General features: G+C 33.9%; 1 protein-coding gene across 2 annotated transcripts; it reads right to left on the reverse strand.

The window, feature by feature from the left end:
* Nucleotides 1-19,443: 19,443 nt before the first annotated feature.
* On the reverse strand, nt 19,444-26,526 carry LOC128221133 (T-cell-specific guanine nucleotide triphosphate-binding protein 2-like). Of its 2 annotated transcripts, XM_052929588.1 has the most exons (6): nt 26,435-26,526; nt 24,623-24,748; nt 23,637-23,695; nt 22,736-22,775; nt 21,948-21,982; nt 19,444-20,944 (listed from the first exon to the last, which is right to left on the reverse strand). In XM_052929588.1, exons 2-6 carry the CDS (start codon nt 24,705-24,707, stop codon nt 19,715-19,717), a joined length of 1,449 nt encoding a protein of 482 aa, XP_052785548.1. In that variant the 5' UTR covers nt 24,708-24,748; nt 26,435-26,526; the 3' UTR covers nt 19,444-19,714. The 2 variants fall into 2 exon arrangements, with proteins under 2 accessions (XP_052785548.1, XP_052785549.1); XM_052929589.1 differs by lacking the exons at nt 23,637-23,695; nt 26,435-26,526 and having other exon boundaries at nt 24,623-24,742.
* Between the last annotated feature and the right edge of the window lie 718 nt (nt 26,527-27,244).

Consider the following 27,244-nt stretch of genomic DNA (forward strand, 5'->3'; position numbering starts at 1 on the left):
ACCTAAAACAAACAGGTTTAATAATTACACGAAACCGGAGTTAAAAGTACAATCATTTGGTCAAAGAAAAGTGTACAGTCAGCCAATAAGTTCATCAGAAGCGTTATCTGCTGGCTCTATTGAAAACAGGAATAAAAACTGTCGGTATTGTTCAAAATTACATTGGAGCGATGAATGTGTAAAGCACAAGACCATTGATGAAAGAAAATTATGTTTAAAAGGTAGTTGCTTTAAATGCTTGCGGGAAGGGCATTCGTCGCGTGACTGCAAAAGCAACAAAGTCTGTGTACATTGTGGTCAGCAGAATGTGCATCATCGCAGCTGTCCAAAGAAATTTAAAAGTAAAAGTGTGAATGAAAATGTAGCTGTATCTGAAGAAGTGAGTGAATCTTACGAAAATAATACAATTTCCAAAGAAAATGCTCTCTTGTCCACAGGTGAAATAGTTCTAATGCAAACAGCGCGAACAAATGTCGGAAATCCTGACAGTCAGTTTGAAAGGAAAGCCCGTGTTTTACTTGATTCAGGGTCTCAAAGAACCTACATCACTGAACGTTTGGTAAGTGCACTTAATCTCAAAAAAGCTGAAACGCAAGAAATTCGTTTGGTAACGTTTGGCAGTAATAAAAATAAAGTAATCAAAACAGAAAGCACAAATTTGAAGTTAAAGCTGACTGATGGAAGTGATATGATGATTACTGCAAACGTTGTTCCAAATATAACCGGAAACATTGAAAGAAAACCTGCTAACATCTATAATAGGGATGATTTCAAAAATCTGACTCGCAATCTGAGATTAGCAGATACTGTACCATGTGAAAATGAATCAGGTCCTATCGACATATTGATAGGAAATGATTTCTATGTGGACATTATTCAAACTGATAGAATAGACGTCCAACCAGGACTTTATTTGCTTCCTACAAAACCAGACCTTGAGGACTTCTGGAATGTCGAAACGATCGGCATAACAAATCCAATAGACCAGTCAGATGATCAAACAGCAATGAAAAACTTCAAGAACACATTTAAACGTTGAGATGGCAGATATCAGGTGACTTGGCCATGGTGTGACGAATACCAAGAATTGCCTGAAAACCGTGGCTTGGCATTAGATTAAAATCTTTAACAAACAAAATACAAAGAAATGCAGAGCTTATGGAAAGGTACAATGCGACAATTAATAATCAGTTAAACAATGGCATTATTGAAAAGGTAGAAAACTGTGATGGGCGCAAGCATTACATTCCACACCACGTAGTCATCACACCACAGAAAACAACCACAAAACTAAGAATCGTGTATGATGCGTCTGCAAAAACAAGGGACGAATACAAGAGTCTGAATGATTGTCTCTGCAGGGGACCGGCATTACTCAATGACCTTTGTGGAATAATGTTGCGGTTTAGACTTCATAAGATTGGAATAGTTGCAGATATTGAAAAGGCATTTCACCAAGTTGGACTACAACCATCGGACAGGGATGTGACACGATTTTTGTGGTTTAAGGATTTGAGTGAACCAATGATGGATCAAAACAACATTCAGGAATACAGATTTTGTAGAGTCCTATTTGGTGTGGTATCCAGTCCATTCTTACTGAGTGCTACTATCGAGCATCATTTGGATACGTACGAGACAGAAGTGGCTGAAAAGCTCAAAAGTGATGTCTACATGGACACTTTGGTTACAGGAACTGATTCTGTTGGTGATGCAAAAGATCTGTATCGCGATTCAAAAGTTATGTTTAATGAAGCACAAATGAACCTTCGAAAGTGGAATACAAATAGTGTCGAATTGAAAAGTGTGATTGAAAGCAAAGATTTAGCTGACGAACAAGTGACAAAAGTTTTAGGTCATACGTGGGATATACAAAATGATACCATAGGATTAAATCAAGTGAAGAATCTTAATGAGAACGACAAGGCAATTACGAAGAGAAATGTGCTTAAAAGGTTGCGTCGGTATTCGATCCGATGGGATTATTATCTCCTGTTACATTAAAAGGAAAGTGTTTGCTTCAAAGCCTATGGAAAAAGAACATAGGATGGGATGATTGTCTTGGAAGTCAGGACGAAAAAGAATGGCTGGAGATTTGCAAGGCATAGCAAATTGTAGAGTGAATCGTTGTGTAGCTTTTTCGGAGCAATCTGAAGATGTAACGTATACTCTTGTGTGTTACTGTGACGCTTCCAACCTGGCGTACGCTTCATCGATATATTTGTTACAAGAAAGCAAATGCAGCAAAAAGTGTGATTTGATCTTTGCTAAGAGTAGACTTGCACCAGTAAAAGAAATGACAATACCAAAACTTGAATTGATGGCAGTATTGATTGGTGTTAGAAGTACACACTTTGTTGAAAAGCAATTAAAGATAAAATTGAAAGCAAAAATAGTGATGTCAGATTCACAGTGTGTTTTACATTGGATACACTCACAGAAAAAGTTGCCAGTGTTCATTGAAAACAGGATAAAAGAAATAACAACTCATTCTGATATTAGTTTTCAATACGTTAACACCAATGATAACCCAGCAGATATATTAAGTCGTGGATGTACCATTGGTGAAATTCAAAGGTCCAATTTGTGGTGGAATGGGCCGAAGTGGCTGTTGGAACCCAAGGAACAATGACCTATTAATAGGATTACTGATCCTAACAATGAAAACAGTTGTGTGACAAGTGAAGTTAAACCAAAACGTGGTCAGATTCAAAAAGAAGAAAATATTCTAGTAGAAAAAGAAAGTTCACGTGATATCAAACCACCCTTCGAAATTGACATTGAAAAGTACTCCTCGATACAAAAGTGTTTCGAATAACGGCATGGTGTAACCGATTTGTGAATCGATTAAAAGATAACGTTCCAAGTTGTGTTAATCTTAAAAGTGAAGAGATAGAAGATGCTGAAAAAATGTGGATACTACACACACAGAAAATACATTTCTCAGATATGTTCACATCGCTAGATGCAAAGAAACCAAACAATTTGACCAAACAGCTAGGTCTTTACATTGAAGATAGTGGTATACTTATGTGCCATGGAAGACTTGATCAAGCAGAGCTTAGTGAAGCAGAAAGACATCCTATTTTACTACCTAGCAAGTCCAGATTTAATAATTAGTGACAATGCTAAACAATTCAAATTATCAAGTGATACAATCAAGCTAGTGTGGTCGAATGTAATTAAAAGCAAAGACGTGCAAAATTTATCATCAAATGAAGGAATAAAATGGAATTTCATAGTTGAGAGGGCACCATGGTGGGAGGTTTCTATGAGCGATTAGTTGGGCTGGTAAAAAGAGCTCTGAGGAGGTCGGTTGGTAGAAAAATATTGACAGAAGCTCAACTACAAACCATGTTAAAAGAGGCTGAAGCTATAGTTAATTCCCGGCCGTTAACGTACATAGGAGATGACCTAAATTCCTCAGTGACAATAACACTAAGACATTTCCTATGTTTAAACCCCAAAACTGGGACACCAGAAAGTGATATCTTAAGTGATGACCCGGATTATAAAGTTCATTACACTAATAAGGACAAGTTGTTAGAGTTGTGGAAAAAGGGAGAAAAACTTCTTAACGCATTTTGGAATATTTGGAGAAATGAATACCTCTTAAGTTTAAGAGAAAGGACCCAAAAGAAGTTAAAGTGTCAAAGAGTGCAATCCCATCAGTCTCCAAATGTTGGAGACATAGTACTAATAAAAAAAGATTTACCGCGAGGACAGTGGAAACTTGGAAAAATATTGCAGTTGCGTTTAAGCCGTGATGGATTAGTACGTTCATGTGCGCTTCGTACGTCCACCGGAAGTGTTATGAACAGACCTATCAACTTGTTTCCGGTTGAATATTCTAGTAGCCAGGGTATCAGTGACAAATGCGCAACCTTTTCTGGAGATAAAGACTAAAATGCTCATCAATCTATTGATCAACAACGTCCTGTTAGCGAAGCTTCGAAAACGGCCAGGGAAATAATTCAAACAATGTGTTAACTTTAATCAGAGACGTACAGAGTAACTTTGATGAGGGGAAGGTCGCCTTCGCGAAGATTCTTGATTTTTGAAAAAAAAAAAAATATGTTGAAATATGAACTGTATTCGTATTAATTTTCATTATAAATATTATTGATACGCCTTGTTAACAGTGTAACGTATTACTTGTTATTTGTTTAATTGTCATAAAAATGCATTTAATGTGGCGGTGTTTTTATTTTAGCCACATTAGATTTTAGGTCTTAACTTTATGAAAGACCACAAACACAATTTTTTACTGTTTCTTTCTTTATTTATACAGTTTTAACAATTTTAATTCTAATAACAATTCACAGTAAATGTCCTAAATAGTGAACAGTAAGTAATGAATTTATTTCCAGACGTTAACACTTTCTATTATAATCCAACAATTTGTCATATATCCAATTCATAATTGATAGCCCGATGTTATAAACCTTTTTTAATTCTTTTTATTTAACTCCTTTTAAATCACTTTTAACTCTTTTTTATTCTAACTCTTTTCAACTCTTTCCTAAACGCCCAACAAAGGCTTTTATACTATTATTTACCGCCAAAACAAACATGAAGTGCACGAGTATTGTGAGTAGCACGAATTCATGTGTTATTCGTGCGCCTCCGCCGGAGCAATGACACCGTTGAATAACACCGGTAGACTCATAGCGATTAGTTACAAGGTCAACGGTGCTAATGAAAAATGTAATACTTAAACGATTGAACTGTAATATTGTAAAAAGCTTAAGGTAATACAAATTAAAGTTTAAACAAATGATAACCATATAACATCTGTATAACATAAGAATCAATCTCAAAAGTATTATATATTTAACTAACTCATATTAAAATAAAAGTCTGTTATTTCGCGATGTTCGCGACACTCCCGACCCAACAATAATTAATTATGCCCATTGTTTTTTTTACAGTAGTGGCAAAATACATATAAAATACATTTAAGGTCAATAAATCAATAACACAAAGCAGCCCAGTTTTTTTCAAATAACAGCTTCTCTGCAAGCCAAGCTAAGGTAATTCCATCAAAAGAGAATGCAAACTGTCAACAGCCGGTTGAAGAGATTTTCCTGAGGAACAATCCTGGGGAATCATTCACTTCCTTCTGTCAGAGTAGAGATGTTTCAATCTGACAGCCTGCAATTTAAATGTACTCATTTGAAAACTGTTCATATTCACAATGACTTTTTGTAAAAAAAAATCCATTAAGTGATGTTACATCAAATGTTGACCATATACAATAAAATGATTAAACAGACTATCATTAAACAGTAATTTTACAGGTATGAAGCTATGGCGTTTACAGCATTTAAAATAAAACACATCTATAAAACAAATGATATAATTTACTTTGTCTGTATATAATTATTCATAAACTAATATGTTTTAAACAGGTTATTGTTTTTAGTTTTAAATACAGAAATGTTGATGCTGAGGTCGTGGAAAGTTTATTCTTACACAAGGAAGAGGTGCAAAATGTATGCAGATGTCATTATGTTGATGTTGTCATGGCTGCCACTGAGATCCTGGACTCAACGGCATGGTCAAGTGTTGATCCAAGCAGCGATATATCTGCCATCGCTGTGGAAGGCTCTGGATAAAGGACGGCAAAGGTCCATGACCAGCTCCTAATAGCAAATTTAATTATAATTAATAGTATGAGATGCATTGTTTATTTAACATGTACATGGGTATATAATTTAACACTACATAATAATGCACCAGTCAATTGTAACCACGGGCCCCCAGGCCCGTGGGTATACCGGGGATAGCCGGGGTGATGGGCCGAGTTTTTACCTTCAAGTTGGCCCCGCAGTGCCGGGTGACTGTGGTGGTTTTGTCTTCCCGCCAAATATAGTGGGTAATGGGCCTTTCCTAGGGTCCCTTGGGTGCGGGGGCATTTGGCGGGGGTTTCACGAGCAGTTTGTCCCTGCAGGGTGAGGACTTTGCCCGAGCTTAGCTGGACCGAAAGTCAAAGTCCCTGCTATTCCCCAGACCATGGGGGTGGGGGGCGTGGTTACAATTGACTGGTGCATAATCAACACACATATCCAACTTTCAAGAACCAGTTGACCAAACAGCATATGAGATGACTAGGGTACGAACTGACTAAGTATATAAGGTAAGAGTATTACTACTCATAAAACGTCACACATTGATTACTATCATTTTGAGATGACTATGGTACGAACTGACTTAGTATAAGGTAAGAGTAGTACTACTCATAAAACGTCACACATTGATTTCTATCATTTTGAGATGACTATGGTACGAACTGACTTAGTATAAGGTAAGAGTATTACTACTCATAAAACGTCACACATTGATTTCTATCATTTTGAGATAACTATGGTACGAACTGACTTAGTATAAGGTAAGAGTAGTACTACTCATAAAACGTCACACATTGATTTCTATCATTTTGAGATGACTATGGTACGAACTGACTTAGTATAAGGTAAGAGTAGTACTACTCATAAAACGTCACACATTGATTTCTATCATTTTGAGATGACTATGGTACGAACTGACTAAGTATAAGGTAAGAGTAGTACTACTCATAAAACGTCACACATTGATTTCTATTTCGATTTTTTTTCATTTTCTATAATGTGTTCCGTATGCAAACAGAAAATGTCAATAAGAAATAGGCATCGACAAGGCTTTTAAAGCTTGTAAAGTTACCTTTGCCGACAGGATATATCCCTGTCAGTCAGTAGTAGTGTATGTTCTGTAATTTCAATCGAACGATCTATTTGTTTGTTGATAATAACTCATTTGAAGACAAAACTTCCCGCATCATCATTTCCAACGACACAAGTACGGAATAGACGGGTAAGTTTGGACCCCCTCACCGTTTAACCCACGGAAACTGCCGAACACCTGAATTTGCTGTCGAGAGTGGTCTCCCGTATATAGTAATTTGCGCTAGAATTTGACATTTTTATTGGTTCCCTGTAATGTGAGTATGCACTTACCAGAATAAAATTTTCAGGGAAACTGTTCTAAAAAAAAGAACCAAATAGCTGCAAACATGAATAATATAAAATCCAAAAGGCAGTAACAATCAAGTTAAGAAATACAAAAGATCCACAAGGAAGTTAATTGCTCGGTACATTCAGTAGGCGCGAAGGAAAACATAGAATGCAGTTATGAATAGTATAAATAAACATTTCAATATTGCAGTTAGCAAACAAAAAGGTTGAACGCACTTGTCAATCACATGCAAGAATGAATGATATTCATGAAAGGATTGTTTCCTTAACAATAAGAAGCAAGAAAGATGAATTGCTTGTACTTCAAATGTAAGAAACTAAAATGCAGTTGTCATGTTGCAGAACGCATAAGCAAGTTAATAACAACACAATGTCATTTAGCAGTATGAATGTCCTGGCGGATATTCCCTTCCATACATGGGGTTGTTTTCCATAGCAGTTTCGGATGAAACAAAGTGTGTGTCACATTGTTTAGATAACGAGATGAATTATATACCAATTTAACATTGCAGGGACTATTTGATTATCTCAAGCATGAGTTGATCGTTGTGAGATTCTTAAATGTTCTTCTATTTATATGCATACTATTATTTTGTAAGCCTCGTCCTTGATTGCAGCTGCTAACGAAAGGGATCGTCGGAACAAAACAGACACTGATATTGGTAACTTTAATACCAATCACACGTTTTGCCATGTTTCATTAGTTCTGTATGTTATACGTCATCATTATATGTCCCCTTTATAACTTCTTCATTAAATGTGCCCATTTTACTTTTTTATTCAGTTAAAGGTACAAATCCAACTACGATGATTTTTACGATTTAAATAGTGTGTAACTGTTGCTACCATTGTTTCTTGCAGAGATAAAGCAAAAGCTACCGCGCCTTACTGGGTTACATATTACTAGATATATGTTAAACTCAACGACTAGCGAAACCATGTGAGTATAATGTGTCCGTACAGATTGAAAAGCATGTCAATGGTACCATAGCATGAGTTGTTGAATAACGCATGTCTGTGAGCGTAATCTAAATTAATAACCAATATGCTTCACATAATTTTATTGTACAGTTTAACTCAGCTGTTATAAAAAAAATTATCATGAAACATACTCAATAAGTTATCTTAAAACTATTTTGATGGATGTTTAGTAATTTGTTTTGTTTGTATTTGCGTATGTGCTGTGCTGTATACGTTTATGTGGTTGTGTTTTTGACCATTCTCATTTTGGCCCTTGCCTTGTGACTCTTATCACTTTTTATGCTTGTCCCTGAAGTTTTCATTGTATAATTGATTTTAAATCCATATTATTTTTATATGGATTTAGGGAAAACGCAAATAACACCAATCCATAAAATCTGTTTTGTTTCTATTTAGGTCTAACAACGAATAGCGAAAATGGTCGGGTTTTGTGGAATATTTATGAAATATATAATATTGTTGCAAAAGTAATAAGGATTTGGATTTTGATAAAGCAAATACTATTGAATCTATTCATACACAGTATTGCAAAGGCAATATTCATTTAAAGCGTGTCTAAAAATAAATCCTCACATGCTCTACTAGCTACGTCATGTGTCAATGTATATTTGTGTATTTTATTTATCTCACGCGCCATGTGGTTTATTGAACATGTATATAATATTAAATATCTTTGATGCACATAATGAACTGTAAGACCACTGCTGAAGGCCTGATTATCTTTCAATCATGATCGATAATACGATTATGATTATGACTAAATATGGTAATTAAAAGAATATTTTCATTTTTGACATATTACCTTAATTACACAATCGGATACTTCAGTCAAGTATACTATAACAGGTATCTTTAGATTTATTTGTAGCAGATATGCACTATCTTTATGAGGTGTTCACGTGTTCGCGGTAAAAAACATGAAGTTTAAGAATTTGTCCATGTGGTGTATTTAAAAATAATTACTGTTCCTCGTTTTGAACAAGATGCATTAAAGCAATGTATTTATAAGTAATAAATGCGTCGCAAAAATAACTAAAAGGACAAACCTTTAATTTTAATGTACACATTTAAGGCATTCTTTAACTATATCTGCAAATCAAAACGCTTGTTCGTAGAATGCAATTGCTACTTTAAGCCTTTGCCTTGCTTTTATGTGTTTTGTCTATGACAAATTGTAATGTCATGTTTTAGCCGATCAGCCGCTCTGAACAAAACATTTGCTTAATACTTTATTGAAATTCAGATAAGTGTCAATTCTACCAAATAAATTGTAACTACACACACAATTCAAATGACACTACTAGTTATCGAGATTTTACTTTAAGATCAAATAATAACCACTTAATATGGAATGTTTAAATTATGAAATATATAATTAATAGTATGTATACTGTTTGTTTAATGATTACAAAAACAAGACGAACGTACTAATCGCTGTTCTGCCTTGTGTTTTCAGCGTGGTTAATAACTGTAGCCTAACCCAAAATACCTACAGCTAAAACATGACAATGACAATGACAAAGTTTATTTGCTATAAGGCCACCGGCCCATTACAATATACAGACATACAGTATATATTTACAATATTGTGCAACAGTACAATGAAACACATTGAAACAACTATACAGTAATATTGTTTTATATAGGTATTGATTTTTAGAATTTCATTCTTCAAGTCGAACTTTTCTTTTATTAAACGCATGGTACAAAAACGTAGAGACTCTTTTAACTATATTAACATTAGATGATGCCATGAGTATTCTAAACTTGTTAATGCTAGGATTAACATAATATTTCTGTGGTATATATTGGGATCACAGATCCTCATAGAAATCACAAACAAGTAGAAAGTGGTATTCATTTTCAATACATTCAAAGTGGCATACTTTGCATAATCTTCGTTCCCTTGGGATATCAGTATAACGACCCTTTTCAATTTCTAAATCATGAGAACTAGTTCTAAACGATACATATATAAATCTAAATCTTCTGATATTTAAAACATCTAAATATTTTTTGTATCCAAATGATGACTTGAACCCGAAATATGAGGATAATTTTCTATTATTACTAACTTTACTATGCCAATCTTGTTTAAACATGTCATATAATCTATTTGTAAACGACGTAATAAAAAAATATTTTCGAACAAACGTTTTGGTTGTCTCAAATGTAACCAAAACCTATTGATTGTAAACATACACGTAATTTTGTTATCCAATTATTACTACCATGTAAGTCATCATTACACATCAAGATATAGCATTTCTTAACAAATCTATGATCAGGCATTTTTAGGATTTTAAGCCAATAATTAACACAACGTTTATAAGATTCTATATACATTGGGTATCTACCACAATCCCCTAAAACAGTGTCATTTGTTGTATGTAACTTAGCACATATAAACCTTTTACATGCATAAATATGAACCCTTTCGAGGTAATCATATTTTCCGAGACCCCATACTTCTGCTCCATAAAGGAGTTGTGAGCATATTTTTGCATCAAAAAGTTTGCAGAATACTCCATTTGACAGTTGACCACATTTATATAAAGAACATAACAATGATACCAGCACACGTTTACTCTATGCAAAGTTCATGTACCATACAATTAAATGAAAGTTGTGGTGTAAACGTAAGTCCTACATAACAAAATTTATTGACCACTTCTAGATGAGTATTGTTGTAGAACCATTTCTCAGTTCTTGAGAGTCTTCCACCTTTTTTAAAGACAACAATTTGGGTTTTAGTTTTGTTAACCTTTAACTTGTATGTGACACAAAATTCTGAATGTAAATTTAACTGTTCTTGCAAACCGTACACCGCATCTGACAATAAAGCTATATCATCGGCAAACATAAGTAAAAACAGATTAACAGTCCCTGGATGCAACTGTATTCCATAGATATTATTACCTTCTAGAAAAGTAACTAATTCGTCAGAAAAAAACGAAAATAATATTGGACTTGCTAAACAGCCCTGTTTAAAACCAACAGAGCTTTGTATATAGTTACTACGACATCCATTACATCTTATACATGATTTTACAGAATTATACATACTAAGTAAAGACTTAAATAATTTTCCTTTAAATCCTTTCCTATTTAGAACCTGCCATAGATAGTTTCTATCAATAGTATCAAAACATTTTTGAAAGTCAACAAAAGCAACATACAATTTGCCTTTCTTTTTATGAAGCATGCGTTCTATAATAGAATTTAATATAAATGCATTATCTACGGTGCTATAGCCGGCTTTAAATCCAGCTTGGTTTTCAGAAATCTTACAAAAGACTTGCGCAAAGAAGTTTAGACGAGAGAATAATAAACCACAGTATGTTTTACTCAATACATTTCTCTATAATTATCAGCGTTATTTATATCACCCTTTATATGGATTGTTACAATTATTGACTCACAATTTGGGTATTCTCCTTTCTTAAAATGTCTATTAAATAGATTAACAAGTATAACACATATTTCATCAATTGCATACATAAAAAACTCTGGTATAATGTCATCAGGTCCGGCTTTTAGGTTTTTAATGGAAAGTCTTACTTCATCTTCACTAATGTCTGTATTAAATATAAATTCTTCTATCTCATCCAAGTGTTCATCTGTTTCAACACCTATCAAACGTTCATCTATGTCCGCCGCTATATTATTATTAAATAAATTACCAAAGTGCCTTACCCATTCTTCGGTTGATATGTTGTTTTGGTTGTCTCGACATTTGTTTGTAAGACGTTTAACTTTTGTCCAAAATGACTTAGACTCATTAAGGTTACTTGTTATGTTATCTAACTGTTCGCAATAATGCAATTGAGATTTATGTTTACACACATTTTTAAACATAATACTCCCTGCAAGTAAATCAACATGCAACCATTGTGGACCGTTTCGTGAATGTGCTGAAACAACATAAATATACTGTTTTGCACAATTTTCAGTTCATCATGATCAAAATGAATACCTCGAAGTAATCAAACGTCTTATATGAAAAATAAATATCCAATTAAAATTGATAGACGGGTCATACCGTCTATATATTAGTTTAATTGAAGGCGGACCATTTATATTGATGCAAATATAACTTGCTTTTATTTTTATAATTTATCTTGTTAAACTCATTTGACTTTGAATGTTGAAAAACAACAATGAACTGCATATGAATTGTGTACCGACGAAGCAATAAATTGTCGTTAATTTTGCGCTTTTTAAACTGGGAATTATGTGACCACCTAGCTTTATTTCAATCTGTTTAAAAAGGCTGATGGTTGAACATGTACAACACAATTAACATAAACACGCTTGCCTTTTAATCAAATTAAGCTGATCGCTTAACACCAAGGCGACACAGGTTGTTTGGTTAGCGCATTGGTTAGATAACTGACTTAACAACAAGGTTACCCAGGTTATCCGGTTAGCACAATGGTTAGTGAACTGGCTAGACACCTAGGCGATCCATGTTGTCCGGTTAGCGCATTGGGTAGAAAACTGGCTTAGCACTAAGGCGACACAGGTTATCCGGCTAGCGCAGTGTTTAGAGAACTGGCTTAACACCAAGGTTAACCAGGTTGTCCGGTTTGCGCAATGGTTAGAGAACTAGGCTAAGCAATAAGGCGACCCAGGTTGTTCCTTTAGCGCATTGGCTAGAGAACTGGCTTAACACCAAGGCAACCCAGGTTGTCCGGTTAGTGCATTGGTTAGATAACTTGCTTAACAATAACGCGTCACAGGTTGTCCAGCTAGCGCAGTGGTTAGAGAACTGGCTTAAAACCAAGATTACCCAAAAAGTCTGGGTGACGCAAATGTTTGAGAACTGGCTTAAATCTGTGTTGTCCGGTTAGCGCATTGATTAAAGAACTAGCTTAACACCAATGCAACCCAGGTTGTCCGGTTAGTGCATTGGTTAGATAACTTGCTTAACACTAACGCGTCACAGGTTGTCCAGCTAGCGCAGTGGTTACAGAACTGGCTTAACACCAAGGCGCCCATGTTGTCCGGTTAGCGCATTTGTTAGAGAACTGGCTTAACACCAATGCGACTCAGGTTGTTTGGTTAGCGCAGTGATTAAAGAACTGGTTAAACACCAAGGTAACATAGATTGTCACTAAGCGCATTGGTTAGAGAACTAGCTTAACACCAAGGCAACCCAAATTGAATAATATGTTAAAATGGTAAAACTGAAATACAAGTTTGGAAGGGGTTTATCTTTTGTGCCCTACCCCGTCAAGTTATGCATTCCTGTATCAGCAACTGCGCCTGTTTCAGCAACGTACGTAAATCAGTTATTAAAATGTCAGCATGTCTTACTTTGTATATATATAGTTTTCTTTTTGTGTAAACATTGAGTGGAATCACATTATACAGCGCTATTCATGATGCAAAGTTTAAACACGGCGTTATGGTACTATTTGACCTCAATCTTAGCGCACACATATGGTCTCATGCATATACACTCAGATAGTATTTTGTTAAAAATTTCCATTACTGTAATAGAGAATAGACTTTATGAAATCACAACAATATTATGCATTTAAAAAGGTACACACATGTTTATGAAACCGATAAATAATGTTTCATATTTATGTATAACATTGTTAACTGCCAGATAACAGTGAGCTTTATTAAAACAATGTAAGCTTTTTAGGTAAAAAGTGATTGATTGTCTACATATACCTTAGACGGTTATCTTATATCTTATTTACCGTAACAAGGCGGCTTCTGCGATATTTATATGTTAAGTTCGTCTTTTACTCAAAGGAAAAAGGGTCGATGATTTGTAATTGTCTTTGTTTTATTGTCGAATTGTTATGCAAAGCTTTTTAACTACGGCCTAAATCTAGATATGTTCAATTAATAATCGATCGAATATATACTTGCGTTTATGATGCATGAACGCAGAGGGGCAGGCGAGCAGATTTCGGGATAGAGCTTCATGATATTTGCTCGCTAGCCATACGATTTTCATTGCGATCAAACATTATTAGCAGAGTCTTCTGCAATTGAGAAATTATTATTCAAAACATTAAACGAAAACATACGTTTGTATAAGAGAACAGCTGACTTTTGTTACGTCGTATATCATTGGTGAAATTGACGTCACGCTAATCTTATCGGAGCGCAACATTGAAATAAACAATAAGATCATTACTCCAGATAACCCGGTTTCTGAAGCAAACGAACTCAAATCGTTAATTGTTATTAAACTAGTTAATTCTGGATTTGGTATGAGAGATAATGGTATAGCAAAATAGGGGAATGAATCTGCGACCCCTGGATTGACAGTAAGGTGTGTTAGCACTAGACCAAGGATCGGCAACAAAGCTTTAATGTTCATGTGCTGTACCTTTATATTCGATGGAATTTACACTGATGTGACCGCCTTTTTATAGCCCGCAGTGGCATTCGGAAGGTATACATTACATGCATTCAGCTGTAGACTGTTTAAAGGCCACCTTTTAGTCACCTCATTATTACCAGTAAATATGAAAAAATGTAACTATGAAACATATCATAGTTACTAGAAAGGAATAAGCAGCTTAAAAGAAAAACATAAGCAAGAAATAATAAAGGCTTCTAAGCTCCCTTCTCTAATCTGTCGTGAAGTCTTTTGCAAGACTTATCATTTGTCTATTTTTCATGATTAAAACTGCACTCTCACAGATTGAACGTTTTGACAACTTTTTTTATGTCTTGGAACGAGCAGATTTTTGCAAAAATCCTTGAAAACCAGTTATATAAGACTACTTACAAAAAGTAGATCGCACATGTCTATATTTAAGCTCAAAAATTGATGTTTTATGCATTTTTCTTAAACCGGTTTAAGCAATAAAGCACTAATTTTCGAACGGAAATATTAAAATCTGCAATCTGATCTTTCGTCAGCAATCTTATATCATTGGTTTACAGATATGTATGCAAAAAGTTGCTCTTTCTAAGACAAAAAATAAAAACGTTGAGAAAATAGTAAATCTGTTAGAGTGCAGCTTTAAAATCACCGGCGTATATCATTTAATTATACTTAAACTGCGATCATCATATATTTTAAATTTAATTATGAATTTTTTAAGTTAAACGAAACAATCAAGGTAACTAATTGTGTCCAAAATTTAAAAGTTTACGAAAATAGAGTTGTCTTTTTCAGGCGGTAAAATATGCGTTCACGCTTCTAATTTGTTTCTGAAACAATACTGTAATATTATGCACGGTCAATTCATCTGAAAACAAAGTCCTAGTGACAACTGGTTATACCTTTAGTATTAATGTTTCATTTGCACTCTTATTATTTGTTTGTACGTTGATATATATATATATGTATATACTTAATGTCTGCGTTAAGTTGATTGTATCTGCTTTTGCAGAATAAAATTGACATATGCCTCTGACATACAGATTGTGTTGGTAATGATACGACCTTTGTCGTAGTGAAATTATAGTACTTTTAGCTGTTTGCACTGCTGTCTGATTCATTTCAGTGTTTCGTCTGTTAAATTGTTTAACCAACGTTGTTAGGTTTTTAACCGGTCACTTTCTCGTTTTAACAGTTGAGTATGAATTTAACAATACAATTTAATGAAAATATTAATCTTTTAACCACTGTGCTTACAATGTCCTTCGATTACCTCTCGGGCATAATTAAATGTTTTAAATGTTTTAATTATCACTCAACAGCCTGAATATATATATATATATATATATATATATATATATATTATACCGGAAGCGGCATGTGCACGACACAAAATATCCCAAAAAGCCTAAATTATGTTCATTGAGTTCCAAATACTGGAGAAACCGTATACTCATCTCAGTTTTCGAAGTGTGTATTATGTATACCCTTTACTCAGCAGCAGTCTGGACAATAGTTAACAACAGTTTTGAAGCACACATGAGATTAGGATAACCTTGATATTTATTATTGCCAAGGTAAGTATGTTGGTTTCAAGAACGATCTGATTATGTTGCCGTTTAAATTGCGGCATATGATGTTTAATGCACTATATGTTCACCTGTGCAAACAATGGACTACCTTACTATTTACGGAAAATTTCTGCTGTTGTCATTGATGCGTCTACAGGAAACACTGATTAGATCAGCGTCCATTGTGACATTGTCGTTATCGATTGTGCTTGTATGTGTGGACTTTCGTTGGTAGGAAAAGTACAAAGGTGGATGTTGAAACATCCTTGTTGTCACTTCAGTCCTACGCATATGTACCGGATTTCCACATTTCCCCAAAAGTTACTATGCAGTGGCGAGTGATGAGCATTTAATTATAATAAAATGGATTGTCATGAGCTGCTGATAGTATCATTTACGAATATTTTATGGTCCTTTCAAGTTTCAAGAGTACAGCCATTGCTGGGGAAAGAAAATGAACTTTGCTAGAAATAACGATGACTTGGATTTTAAATTTGGTTTAAAGATATAATTCTTATCTCAACACATTATAACCTTTTTTACAAAGGTTACACTAATTTTGATTGAATACGTAATTGGTTGATATCACTTATGACTCATAATGAAAATATAAACATAGATATGTACATTTATGCTGAAATAAGTGTGTGTTTTTTGCAAAGACCTTGAAGAAGTGTTTGAAAATAAATGACTAGGTGCGTAGAAGGGTTTGACATTAATGGAAGATAGATAAATAGATAAGAACAGAACTGTTCATTCAGTGATCAATGAATTTCAGAAAACTGCATTATGAATTTTCAAGACGTAATGATTAAAGCAAACTTTAATATATCTTAAATAATCATGCATTAGACATGGACTTAATAAATAAATAAATGATTAAAACATTTTGGTATCATTGTTATTTTTCATTCAATGAATTTAAAAACGTGTCACATTGGCAATTTTATATTGTATCATATTTCTTCACAAAAATGATTGTTTGTCATCAGAATGCCTTATTGTTATCTGTCTATATGAAACCTTTGAAGAGAACTGGAATCATGAGAGGAGTTTCAACGTAGCACTCTTGAATAACATCAAACGAGTTCATTGATAATGGTTTTCACAAGCTTATGATTCATTTTTCCAGCCAGAATTTGTAAAGGGCAGGGTGCTAGGTCAGTAAGGGCACTTCTGATGCGTGTTGAATGATCCTTATGGGTATGTTTCGTACCTACTTTCAATACCAATAGTTTGTTATGAGCTGTTATCTTTCATTTAGTGTCAAAATTATGTTTGATTATTAGTTTATACTTTCTGAATATTGACTCTGTTTCGTACCTACTTTCAATACTAATAGTTTGTTATGAGGTGTTATCTTTCATTTAGTGTCAAAATTATGTTTGATTATTATTTTATACTTTCTGAATATTGACTCCTAAGAGTTGCATTGACCATTGAGCAAAATATACGACTTTTAAAAAATAAATAATTTATTATGAGGCATTGCATCTTAAGAAATTATCTTGACCTTTCAGAAATCAACTTCATCATCCCAGATAATATTCAAAAAGGCCAATTAGTGATTGTTAGGCTTTCATCTCATGTTGATTGGAGATTAACAGCTATAAGTGATTACTTGTCGGTAATCCCTTGCTGAATCTCAGTCGCTCTTTGGTACATATGCGTAGTACCGACTTACTACTTAACAAGTTATACTCAAGCCTTCCCGCCCAGCAACGAGACAAACATGACCACTGCGCACACATTATTGGATAATATTTAATTCACTATAGCTTCCCGCTGCATAAAATAGCGACCAAGATCTAAATTTTATTGTCAAATCGTACTACATAGCAAAAATGGACTAGTCAAAACAACATCAAAGTCGACTAAAAGTCGTATGTTGCACATTTTTCCGTGCACGAAACGTAACTATCGACGGGAGTAGTAGGTTTTACCCCACTTCCGTATGGTATTATCTAATAAGCTTCTTCTTAATTATTAAGTGTATTTTTTTATTTATATCGTTTTTGGTTGAGCTACACAATTTGTTATTAGGACTGAGGTCGGGCCTTATAACATTTGACTACTTGGTTTAAGTTGTAGCTATAAAACTGAACCACTTGATCTTAGGTAAAACTACACCACTGATCTCCTTTGTGATTCAAAATACTGATTCCGAAGAAGAAAAACAATCCGTTGGCTTACTTAAATCTTCGAAGGATTTATTCAAGCAGCTCCTAAAAATGTTTAATCAGAGCTTCAAGGCCGGTGTTTTTTGATTTAACATTTCAGTATTCTATTTTAAAAGTTATTTGAACTGAACGACAGTTATCCTTTTTAATCTTACTGCACAACCTCTCATGTTCAGCAACAGTAGATGTTTGAACTAACGTCTAATGTGTATGAAGTAGACTGCCTAGTATAATGAAATTATTACATAAACTGCACAGCTGCTATGTTTGTAGAAAAACATACCTTACGCACCATCAACGACTTGTTGCATTTTTGGTATCATCCTGACAAATATATTCCAAATCTTAGCAATGAAGCAGCACTTTACTGGCCTGCAGATAGGTTGGTTGACATATAATGGAAGAGACTTGATCTTTGTTTTGCTTGGCTTGTTTTATAAACATGTTGTGCTTACAGATTCCTTTTGCCCTAAAAAGCAATTGTTAAGTAAACAAAAAGAAACGGTGTCAAAATTTATTGCATTCTTAAGAAGGCCAACATTACAAGAGTACAATCTGTTTAAATTCATCTAGTTCACAGTAGTTTCGTAAAACATTTTGATATTACAATATAACAACTGCATGGAAAAGCAAGTCAACAATTCAAATTTAGTCCCTTTTGGGGGCACATGGCACATAGGGTCCAACAATGATATAGACACTAAATATATTAACACCATCTACAAAACACAAACACAACATACAAACAACACGATCATGGATATACGTACACTTATTTATATGTGTTTGCCAATCAAATACTAGTATAATTCCCGCTGTTAATTTACATAATTGTTCATCAAAATTACACCATTAGTTTAGAACATGAAATTATGTAGAATTACAAGAATCAATTGTTTTGATAACACAATCGATATTTCAAAAGTTCATCCAATAAATGGCGGCGTAGTAAATTGTTTATGTATTCATGAGCCGTTTAATATTAACTTGCTTTCCTTATGTTTTGAACATAGATGTACTGATCAAACTTAAGCGATTAATGTTGTTACGTTTGTACTAAAAAGAGCGAATAATACTGGGAAATGAAAATTGACTTGAGGGGCCGCCACGGGTAGCGGCGTAGTTAGCACTTTTAAAAAAAGACGGTAAGTCAACAAATAAATAAAACTAATACAATTCCGAATATAAGCATAAAAGCAACATACATTTTGTTCATTTCAATTATTAGTAATTATTATTGTATATATTCGTGATCATAGAAAAAAACATACTTAAACGATTTTCTTTACATTTTTTAAATGACAATCGTGAACACTAACTAAAATAACAAATATCCTTTAACTAGTTTTGCTATTAATTTTATCCAAACTGACTTTTTTTTTAATTTTCCGAAGTCAAAAAAAGCTTCATTGTTAGATTATGATTGTATATACAATATATTGGGAAAGGACTCTCATAAGATGTTCACACTCTTTAAGTGAAATCCATTATGTTGATATTGTATAAATTATGTTGGTTTTTTTCATCGATAAAATATGTTTGAACCATATTGACGCTAATTCTGCCAACAAAATCTTCAAAAATGATATGAAGCTGCTTCGTATTCAAAGCTTATTGTGTTAACATAATATCTGGGTCGGTTTTCGCACAAAGCCAATCGCCAATCACCGTCTTCGCATTAGATGCTTCTGTCTTGCATGTATTAAGAACGTGCTTGAGTGTGTAACAGCACACAGGGTAACTGATCATACCGGCAGCGATACTTCCTACAATAGGTACTGTATACTTTGCGACGGTTTCGACACCTTCTGAAGTAGCAAGATATGACATAACTTTGAGAAATTCTGTTGCAGACACAAACATTAAATGATTTTTCATTTGCATCTTATCTTTGAACGTGCTTACATCCAATCCCATTCGTTTCGACATTTTAATCAGGCTGTCCTCGTCAATTCCTAATTGTTCACGGTACATCTTTGCTTCGCAATACAGAAGACCTAACTCCACTGCCAGTCCTGTACCAGGTATTGGTATCGCTGAACTTAAAGAGCCTAAAAGCGCGATCTTTGGTATTCTACTTTCTAGAACCTTAACTTTCTCATCGATTACAACTTGGGTTCCCGCTGCCAAAGACATAACGAAGGCCTCTCGCTTCAAGGTTGGTGCTTGTTTAATTAAAACATTCATCATGTTTTGAAAGTCAAACGCACTAGTATCGAAGTTGTTGACAAGAAAAATCTTTTCACCACTGTGCTCAACGTTCCCTTTTTTAAGTTGATTGAAAATGTATTTTTTCACCGTTTCTTGGACATTTCTTTCCTTGTACGTTTTCGGGTATGCAAGTTTGTCCTTTATAATATCAAGATCAACTTGTGTTCTTACAAAAAAGAATTTCTTTTCTTTCTCTTGGATATCTTTCGCAAACCAAATATCACTTTCTTTGAATGAGCCTGATGATACTATAATGAAGAAATCAAAGTCAGCCACATTTTTCTTTACATTTTCCCAATACCGCTCTTTTGTGAAATTAGGTGTGTCTACTCCAGGTAAATCCCAAAGCACAAGATTTAGACGCTCCGGATGACAATACATCTTCACCTTTTCTGTCGTTTCAGTCACTCCACAGTCTGCACCCGACTCGTCTTCTGCAGTAAGTCCTAACATGGCATTTATTAAAGCTGATTTACCAGATCCGCTTTGTCCAACTAAAGCAATGTGGAGCTTAATAGCTTTCCAGCTGTCAAGATCGTTTTGAACCTGCTGTTGAAGCTCAGACAGTCCGCCCTTTCTCACTGTGGCCATATAGCTTTTTAGTTTTTCAACAAAGTTGTGTTCAAAAATCTGAAAAGAGGAATATATAATATGTTACCTCTACTGCTAAAATGGATCATTGCACCTGATGCAGTAGTAGTAGTAGTAGTAGTAGTAGTAGTAGTAGTAGTAGTAGTAGTAGTAGTAGTAGTAGTAGTAGTAGTAGTAGTAGTAGTAGTAGTAGTAGTAATAGTATAGTAGTAGTAGTAGTAGTAGTAGTAGTAGTAGTAGTAGTAGTAGTAGTAGTAGTAGTAGTAGTAGTAGTAGTAGTAGTAGTAGTAGTAGTAGTAGTAGTAGTAGTAGTAGTAGTAGTAGTAAAAGTAGTAGTAGTAAAAGTAGTAGTAGTAGTAGTAGTAGCAGTAGCAGTAGCAGTAGCAGTAGTAGTAGTAGTAGTAGTAGTAGTAGTAGTAGCAGAAGTAGTAGTAGAAATAATTCTAATAATTGTTAGGGGAATGTTTGGTAAAATACATTAGGTTTGTTAAAGATCTTGATATTAACTAATCGGTGTGTTTTATTATTGTGGAATAACAGCAGGGGCAAGAAAATGCAACAAAGATATGACATTGCCAGACACAATATGTACAATATCTTAACTCTCAAGGCACGGTCGTATTTTAGATTAGAATGCATACAATTGATTTTTAATACATATCTCTCCATTGATATTTTACCTTTTTCAGGGTATTAGTCAATAACCCCACATTTTAGAGCATATGAATTTGTTTGTTAATGCCTATACAATTGTGATCGAAACCTAAACTTTCATATACATCTTTTATATTTATTTTATATTACAATAAGGTTGAAAGTCATATTAGATTTTGGGAATATAATGCACTAACATAATGTTTCCCTGATTAGATCTACCCTGTGTTTTCAACGTGCACCAGTGTAAAGCACTGTCACTCGCGGAAGAAGATTAGTTATGTTTTAGAAGTGCGGCGGGAAATCCAACCGACGATTGACACGCATTGTGTGTCTACTTGACCACGGATCAGATCAATTATCATATAATAAACTAGAGGATACTTACCCAAGTTCCTCCTTTAGGGGTATTCTGTGCCGGCTCTAAATATTTCAAATATAACAATTAAAATTCCATTTAACAATAGTAGTCGCATTGAATATAGTTAACCATCACAATCTTCATTTTAATGTCGAATTGTACCAGACATTATTCCTACGGAATGAACATAATTTTAAAAATAAAGAATATAAATCATATTATAATAAACTGAAATAAGGATTTAAACTTAAAGCTACAGAGTAGTTTTATCCTGACAAAGTTTAAAATGTGTATATAATTAATCATTAGAGCGGTTGTATATTCAGTTCGTCTCCTTAACTGAGTACGCGTAGCTACACGTACACGTCAAAATCGCAGTTGAATCAAAAGTTCATCAACTTGTTCGTAAAGGCTTGCTGAATCTTACATAAATCAATACTTATTATAGATAACATTACTCGTGACAAGGTATGCAATACTTGACCTTCGGACGACTCAATGTATCTTTAATGATTTGACAACAAAAGCACAGTGTGCGGAGCACAAGGCTGTGCATTTATGAGGCCGATGTATACGACGTATGCCTTCAAGGTCAGTTATTGTATACTGCGTTGGAACAAGTATCCTTTAACTAATCCGGCAATTCACAAAACTTATAAGCTAAAAGTTTCTTTCTCCTGCTTGCTACGTTTAACAAACAATGCATTCACTGAATATTACTGAAATGTAAACCGGACGTTATCACATATCACCATAGCAGCACGTGTCAAACATTGTATTATGAATCCATTCTGTTATAATGATATATAACTTACCATTTCGTCTGCCCGGTACATAGGAGATTTCTTCCTGCTCCTGTTAATAAAATGGTTCTAGATGATATTTATAAAAACTTTGGCCGAAAAAATAGTTTTGCCGGTTATGCATATGAAGACACTTATTTCTTAATTATTTTACTCTATGTTATTACAATTACAGAAAATAATATAATATTAATTGGATGCTAACCCAAGCAGGAATGGTCAAGAACATTTTAATAAAAATACTCCTTAACAACTATGCCACTAGAACTTAAACAAAAGTGATCGATATGTTGACCTTTTAACAAAACATTGATTACATCTGAGATGATGTGAATCAAGCAAAAACGCAACAACAATGCCATAATTCAGTGACTATCAGCGTTAATATTTCTCATGAAAATAGTGGTCTTCAAATATCAACATTTGCTTAAGCTTTCAAGCATTTCGTATCTTAGTTCTAACAATCCGAATGGTTCAGCGAAAAGGGGATTGTTTACGAAGGCCAGTTAACAGCCCTGCAAATTAAAAAACAACAACAACGTTTCCTTTATTGTACGACGCATAACAAGTTTGTAAAGAGAGGTGTTTGCTAGTATTTGTAGCAAACGATCAAGAAAATTCCCGAACCCTATTCCTGTTTTGTATATAGAAAGCGGCGGATCAGGGCTATAGCTTGGAGAAGCGCCGTTTTTTATACCTAAGTTATATCATCAACCTATGGCTTATGGTGTGAAAGGAATATTATCGGCAACATATTGTTTTATAATGGAAAATCTTACACTTATCACGTCGCATATAGTTGCTATATAGTTGGTAAATTGATGTTCCGCTTATCCAATCAGGGCGCAATATAATAATGAACAAAGACGTCAACAAACAGGCTGAATGACTAAATATCAAAACAAAAATTAACCTGAACTGGGGAGTTCCGGACAGGATCAATAAGTCCCGCTTCTTCATCACTATTAACATCTGCAAAAAAGGTTTTACGGCTCTTACGCTAACTTAGAATAAGCATCATTAAACCTATATTGGCAATTATTTAGGTAACACTATTGAATTGAACGCGACGCAAAAGTTTTTATGTATTCAAACAAAAATATTAGTTTTAAAATAGCAACATTGAACTAATCTGAAATATGCCAGAACATATGATGTTTCGTAGTTACCAAGACCTTTTCTGATTTATTTTTAGAATCTACAGTGTGATTTGATTTACTCATCCAAATGCATAATAGCAACATTAACATTAGTAAAATGTTCTAAAACGATCTTGTTTTGCTGTAATATAAAGTAATAACAAACAGTTAAAATTTGCGTGAAGTTTTCCGGATAGCTGGAAGGTTTTTAATCGATACCATAACATAATATCCGGTCGGAAAATTATTTTCCGGCCGGCGGATATTATAACCTGGCCTAAAGAATATATACATATAATTTCACGCACCTTAAGTAATATTCAATTAAGTAATAGTCAATCAAGATCGGTATATAATACTCCCGATAAAAGACAATGGCATGCCAGATTTCTTGTTTGCACTTTGAATTTCAGGTTTCGATGATTATATCGTTTGTATAGAATTTCGTTTGGTTATATCGAATGTTCATTATCTAAGTTTTGGCCATGTTCCCAATAACTTAGCTCTAGGGAGTTTGGACTGTATAACATAAATATTTAAACACCTATAGGTATAAACAATTTAATTGAAACAAATGATCTGTGAATCTTATAAGGTTGTTTTTTGTTGTTTTTTAAAAACATTTTTTACACCATGCGAAATATGTTTCAACTAAACGGGAGCTTCAGTTTATCAAATACCTAAACGGCCATGTCCAAAACGCACACACACACGCACGCACGCACACACACACATAACACAAGTATAATATGTTTTAAACCTTTGCTATCATTATCGGACGATAATCTCCGTTGCTGCCCTCCTTGGCTGTCTCCTTTTTTGGTTTGGTCCCTCGCTTCAGCCATACTTGTTATGGTATATACATGTTCGTCCGCATTTGCGTCATCTGTATGAGACAACTTATTTTTAATTTCTTTTGTCGACCTTCTTCAAGAAATAAAAATGATTATGAACTAATTTTAACTTGAGAAAAAGTTCTAGCTTACACAAACACCATACACACGTATTTTGCGGTGTGCATGTATATCAAATTGCCAATATCTCTTTTGATAATATCAAACAAGCATTGTTAGTTTATGAAGGTTGATTGCATAATAGGTTGTAATTTCTTTCCTGACGTTACCTGTGAGATTATGCATTGTAATACACCATTCGGACAGAAAATACTTTAAATAGGAAGAAACAACAGGAATAGTTCATACATTCTTTTGCACAATTTGAAATGTCGCAAGAAGTAGAGTTTCTTGATTATTGATCATTTCAATAATATGCTATGTGTTATACTCTTAAGTAATTATTTCCCAGTCATAGTTTACTAACTATACTTTTTTGTAATCTTGTTTGATCATTCAACGGGAACATGATCGGAAAAACATTGTCCGGTACACTATTTTCTACCCATCATCTGAAAAGACAATGACTTGTTTGCAGGTAAGTTATTTTGTTTGGCTTAAAATTTGTAGAGACACTTTAATTTGTTGGGTAGCGCGCATAAAATCATTCAGAACACCTTTTTAATTATTGTATTTCTCTTCAATCGTAAATTGTTAAAGGAAAGTAGAAAAGTTTATTTTCGTATAAGTCAGATGTTAATTGAGTTTATAAATCAATTTCGGAAACAGAAACTGAATTAAGAGCGGGCTAGAATAAGAAACAACAAAACATATTTGCATGCAGATATTATGATGACTTGCTATAGTATGTCTACCCATAAAAGATAGAAATAAACACGGTATATGTCTAAAAATATAAAAACCAATCGGTCCTAAAATACTATAAATGCTAAGTGCAGTTTGTACACATTTAATTTGAAATCGCAAGTTTGCAGTGTTAATATAAATGAGTATAACATGTAAATCTTAAAGGGACTGTGTCACAGATTGGCATCAAAACATTTTTTTTTTCTGTAACGAATCTTAGGACAATCATTTAATAGAATGTGTAACGCTTTGATATCATAATTTTTTTTTTAAAAAGTACCAAAATGTAAAAAAAAACAATTGTGTCGGAGACAGGGTTAAAACCCGCGTCGCCAAAATTAAAGTCCAGCGTCTTACTCACAGAGCTACAAAGGCTTATTCTAATCCGGTGACATAATTTAGCTATACACCTACCTCGGTAATTTCACGTGATAACAACGACTAGCCAATCACGTATAAGGAATGGCAGACTTACCCAGTAATCTTTTTTAATGGAAAAAGACGAAATATCTGGTAAACTTAAATAAATTGTAAACTATGTGGTACTTCAGCTAGTAAGTTTCAACGCATTGTACACATCGATGCCAAGTTTATGTCAGTTTTCGACAATTTTCTTTTTTTCCCGCTATTTTATCATACGTGAGACAGCCCCTTTGAACATTGATAAGCAAAACCGATGCTGTAAACAGCCAAAAAATTGTACTTTAAATTATTTCATTGATACATTGCGAATCATCATATCATATCAAAATGACATAGAATATCATTAACATTTGAAACATAACAGATTTATTCAATGCAACACTAAATTTGTACATAAAATTAGTACATTAGATTCATTAAATCTGTAAATCTGATTAATCAGTTCTTACCTTTCTTTCGAAAATGTTAAAGATTTCCTTATCCGTCTTTATGCTAGCCCGACTAATCACTTACTGCGCGCTGTATTTTCAAAATGCTTAACAATGCTTTATCCGTCCGCAAACTAACCTACCCAACCTTCCTGCGCGCTGTGTTATATTTTTGTTCAATACGCATGCGTGACAATGTCAGTAATCGATATGAATAATAATGTTATAAGCGTTTCGAGTTTATACAATACGTATTTTTCAAAACAGCTTAGTTTTCTTAGGCTTATTTGAATTTTAAATATTAAATGAAGATTTTCTTACAGTACTTTCTGACGGTTCATATATGATATGGATTATCAAAACTTAATTTATAGCTTAAGAAATAAATTTATTTATGATACTTTCAGGGGACATAACTCGTTAAGTAGTACATTATTAGTACCGAGTTTACAATTTTGATAGTATTATTTAACCATCTCATCTTGCGGATAATTCAACGCAATAATTTCACAGATAACTAATGCCAACCTGAATTACGCAGTATTTTCATAAGCTTTTTATCCCACCCTACTTCACCCAATCTATAGGCCAGTGCGTTTTACTTCATAAACCTAATAAGGTCCTTTCCATTTTCGCTTAAACGCCATGCCTGTTTGTGTTGATATTATTTTTCTATTATCGGTTTACTGTTTGCTATAATGTTATCTTACATTTGCTATACTGTTATCTTACCATTTGTCTAACATAATGCATTCTGTATTATTTGATATGTTTTATTGGAGGGCGTTTTATTTACCTCAAACTTTGTTTCGGCCATGTATATTGTTTGTT

This window comes from Mya arenaria, chromosome 16 (genome assembly GCF_026914265.1).
Source record: "Mya arenaria isolate MELC-2E11 chromosome 16, ASM2691426v1".
NCBI classification, from domain to species: domain Eukaryota; kingdom Metazoa; phylum Mollusca; class Bivalvia; order Myida; family Myidae; genus Mya; species Mya arenaria.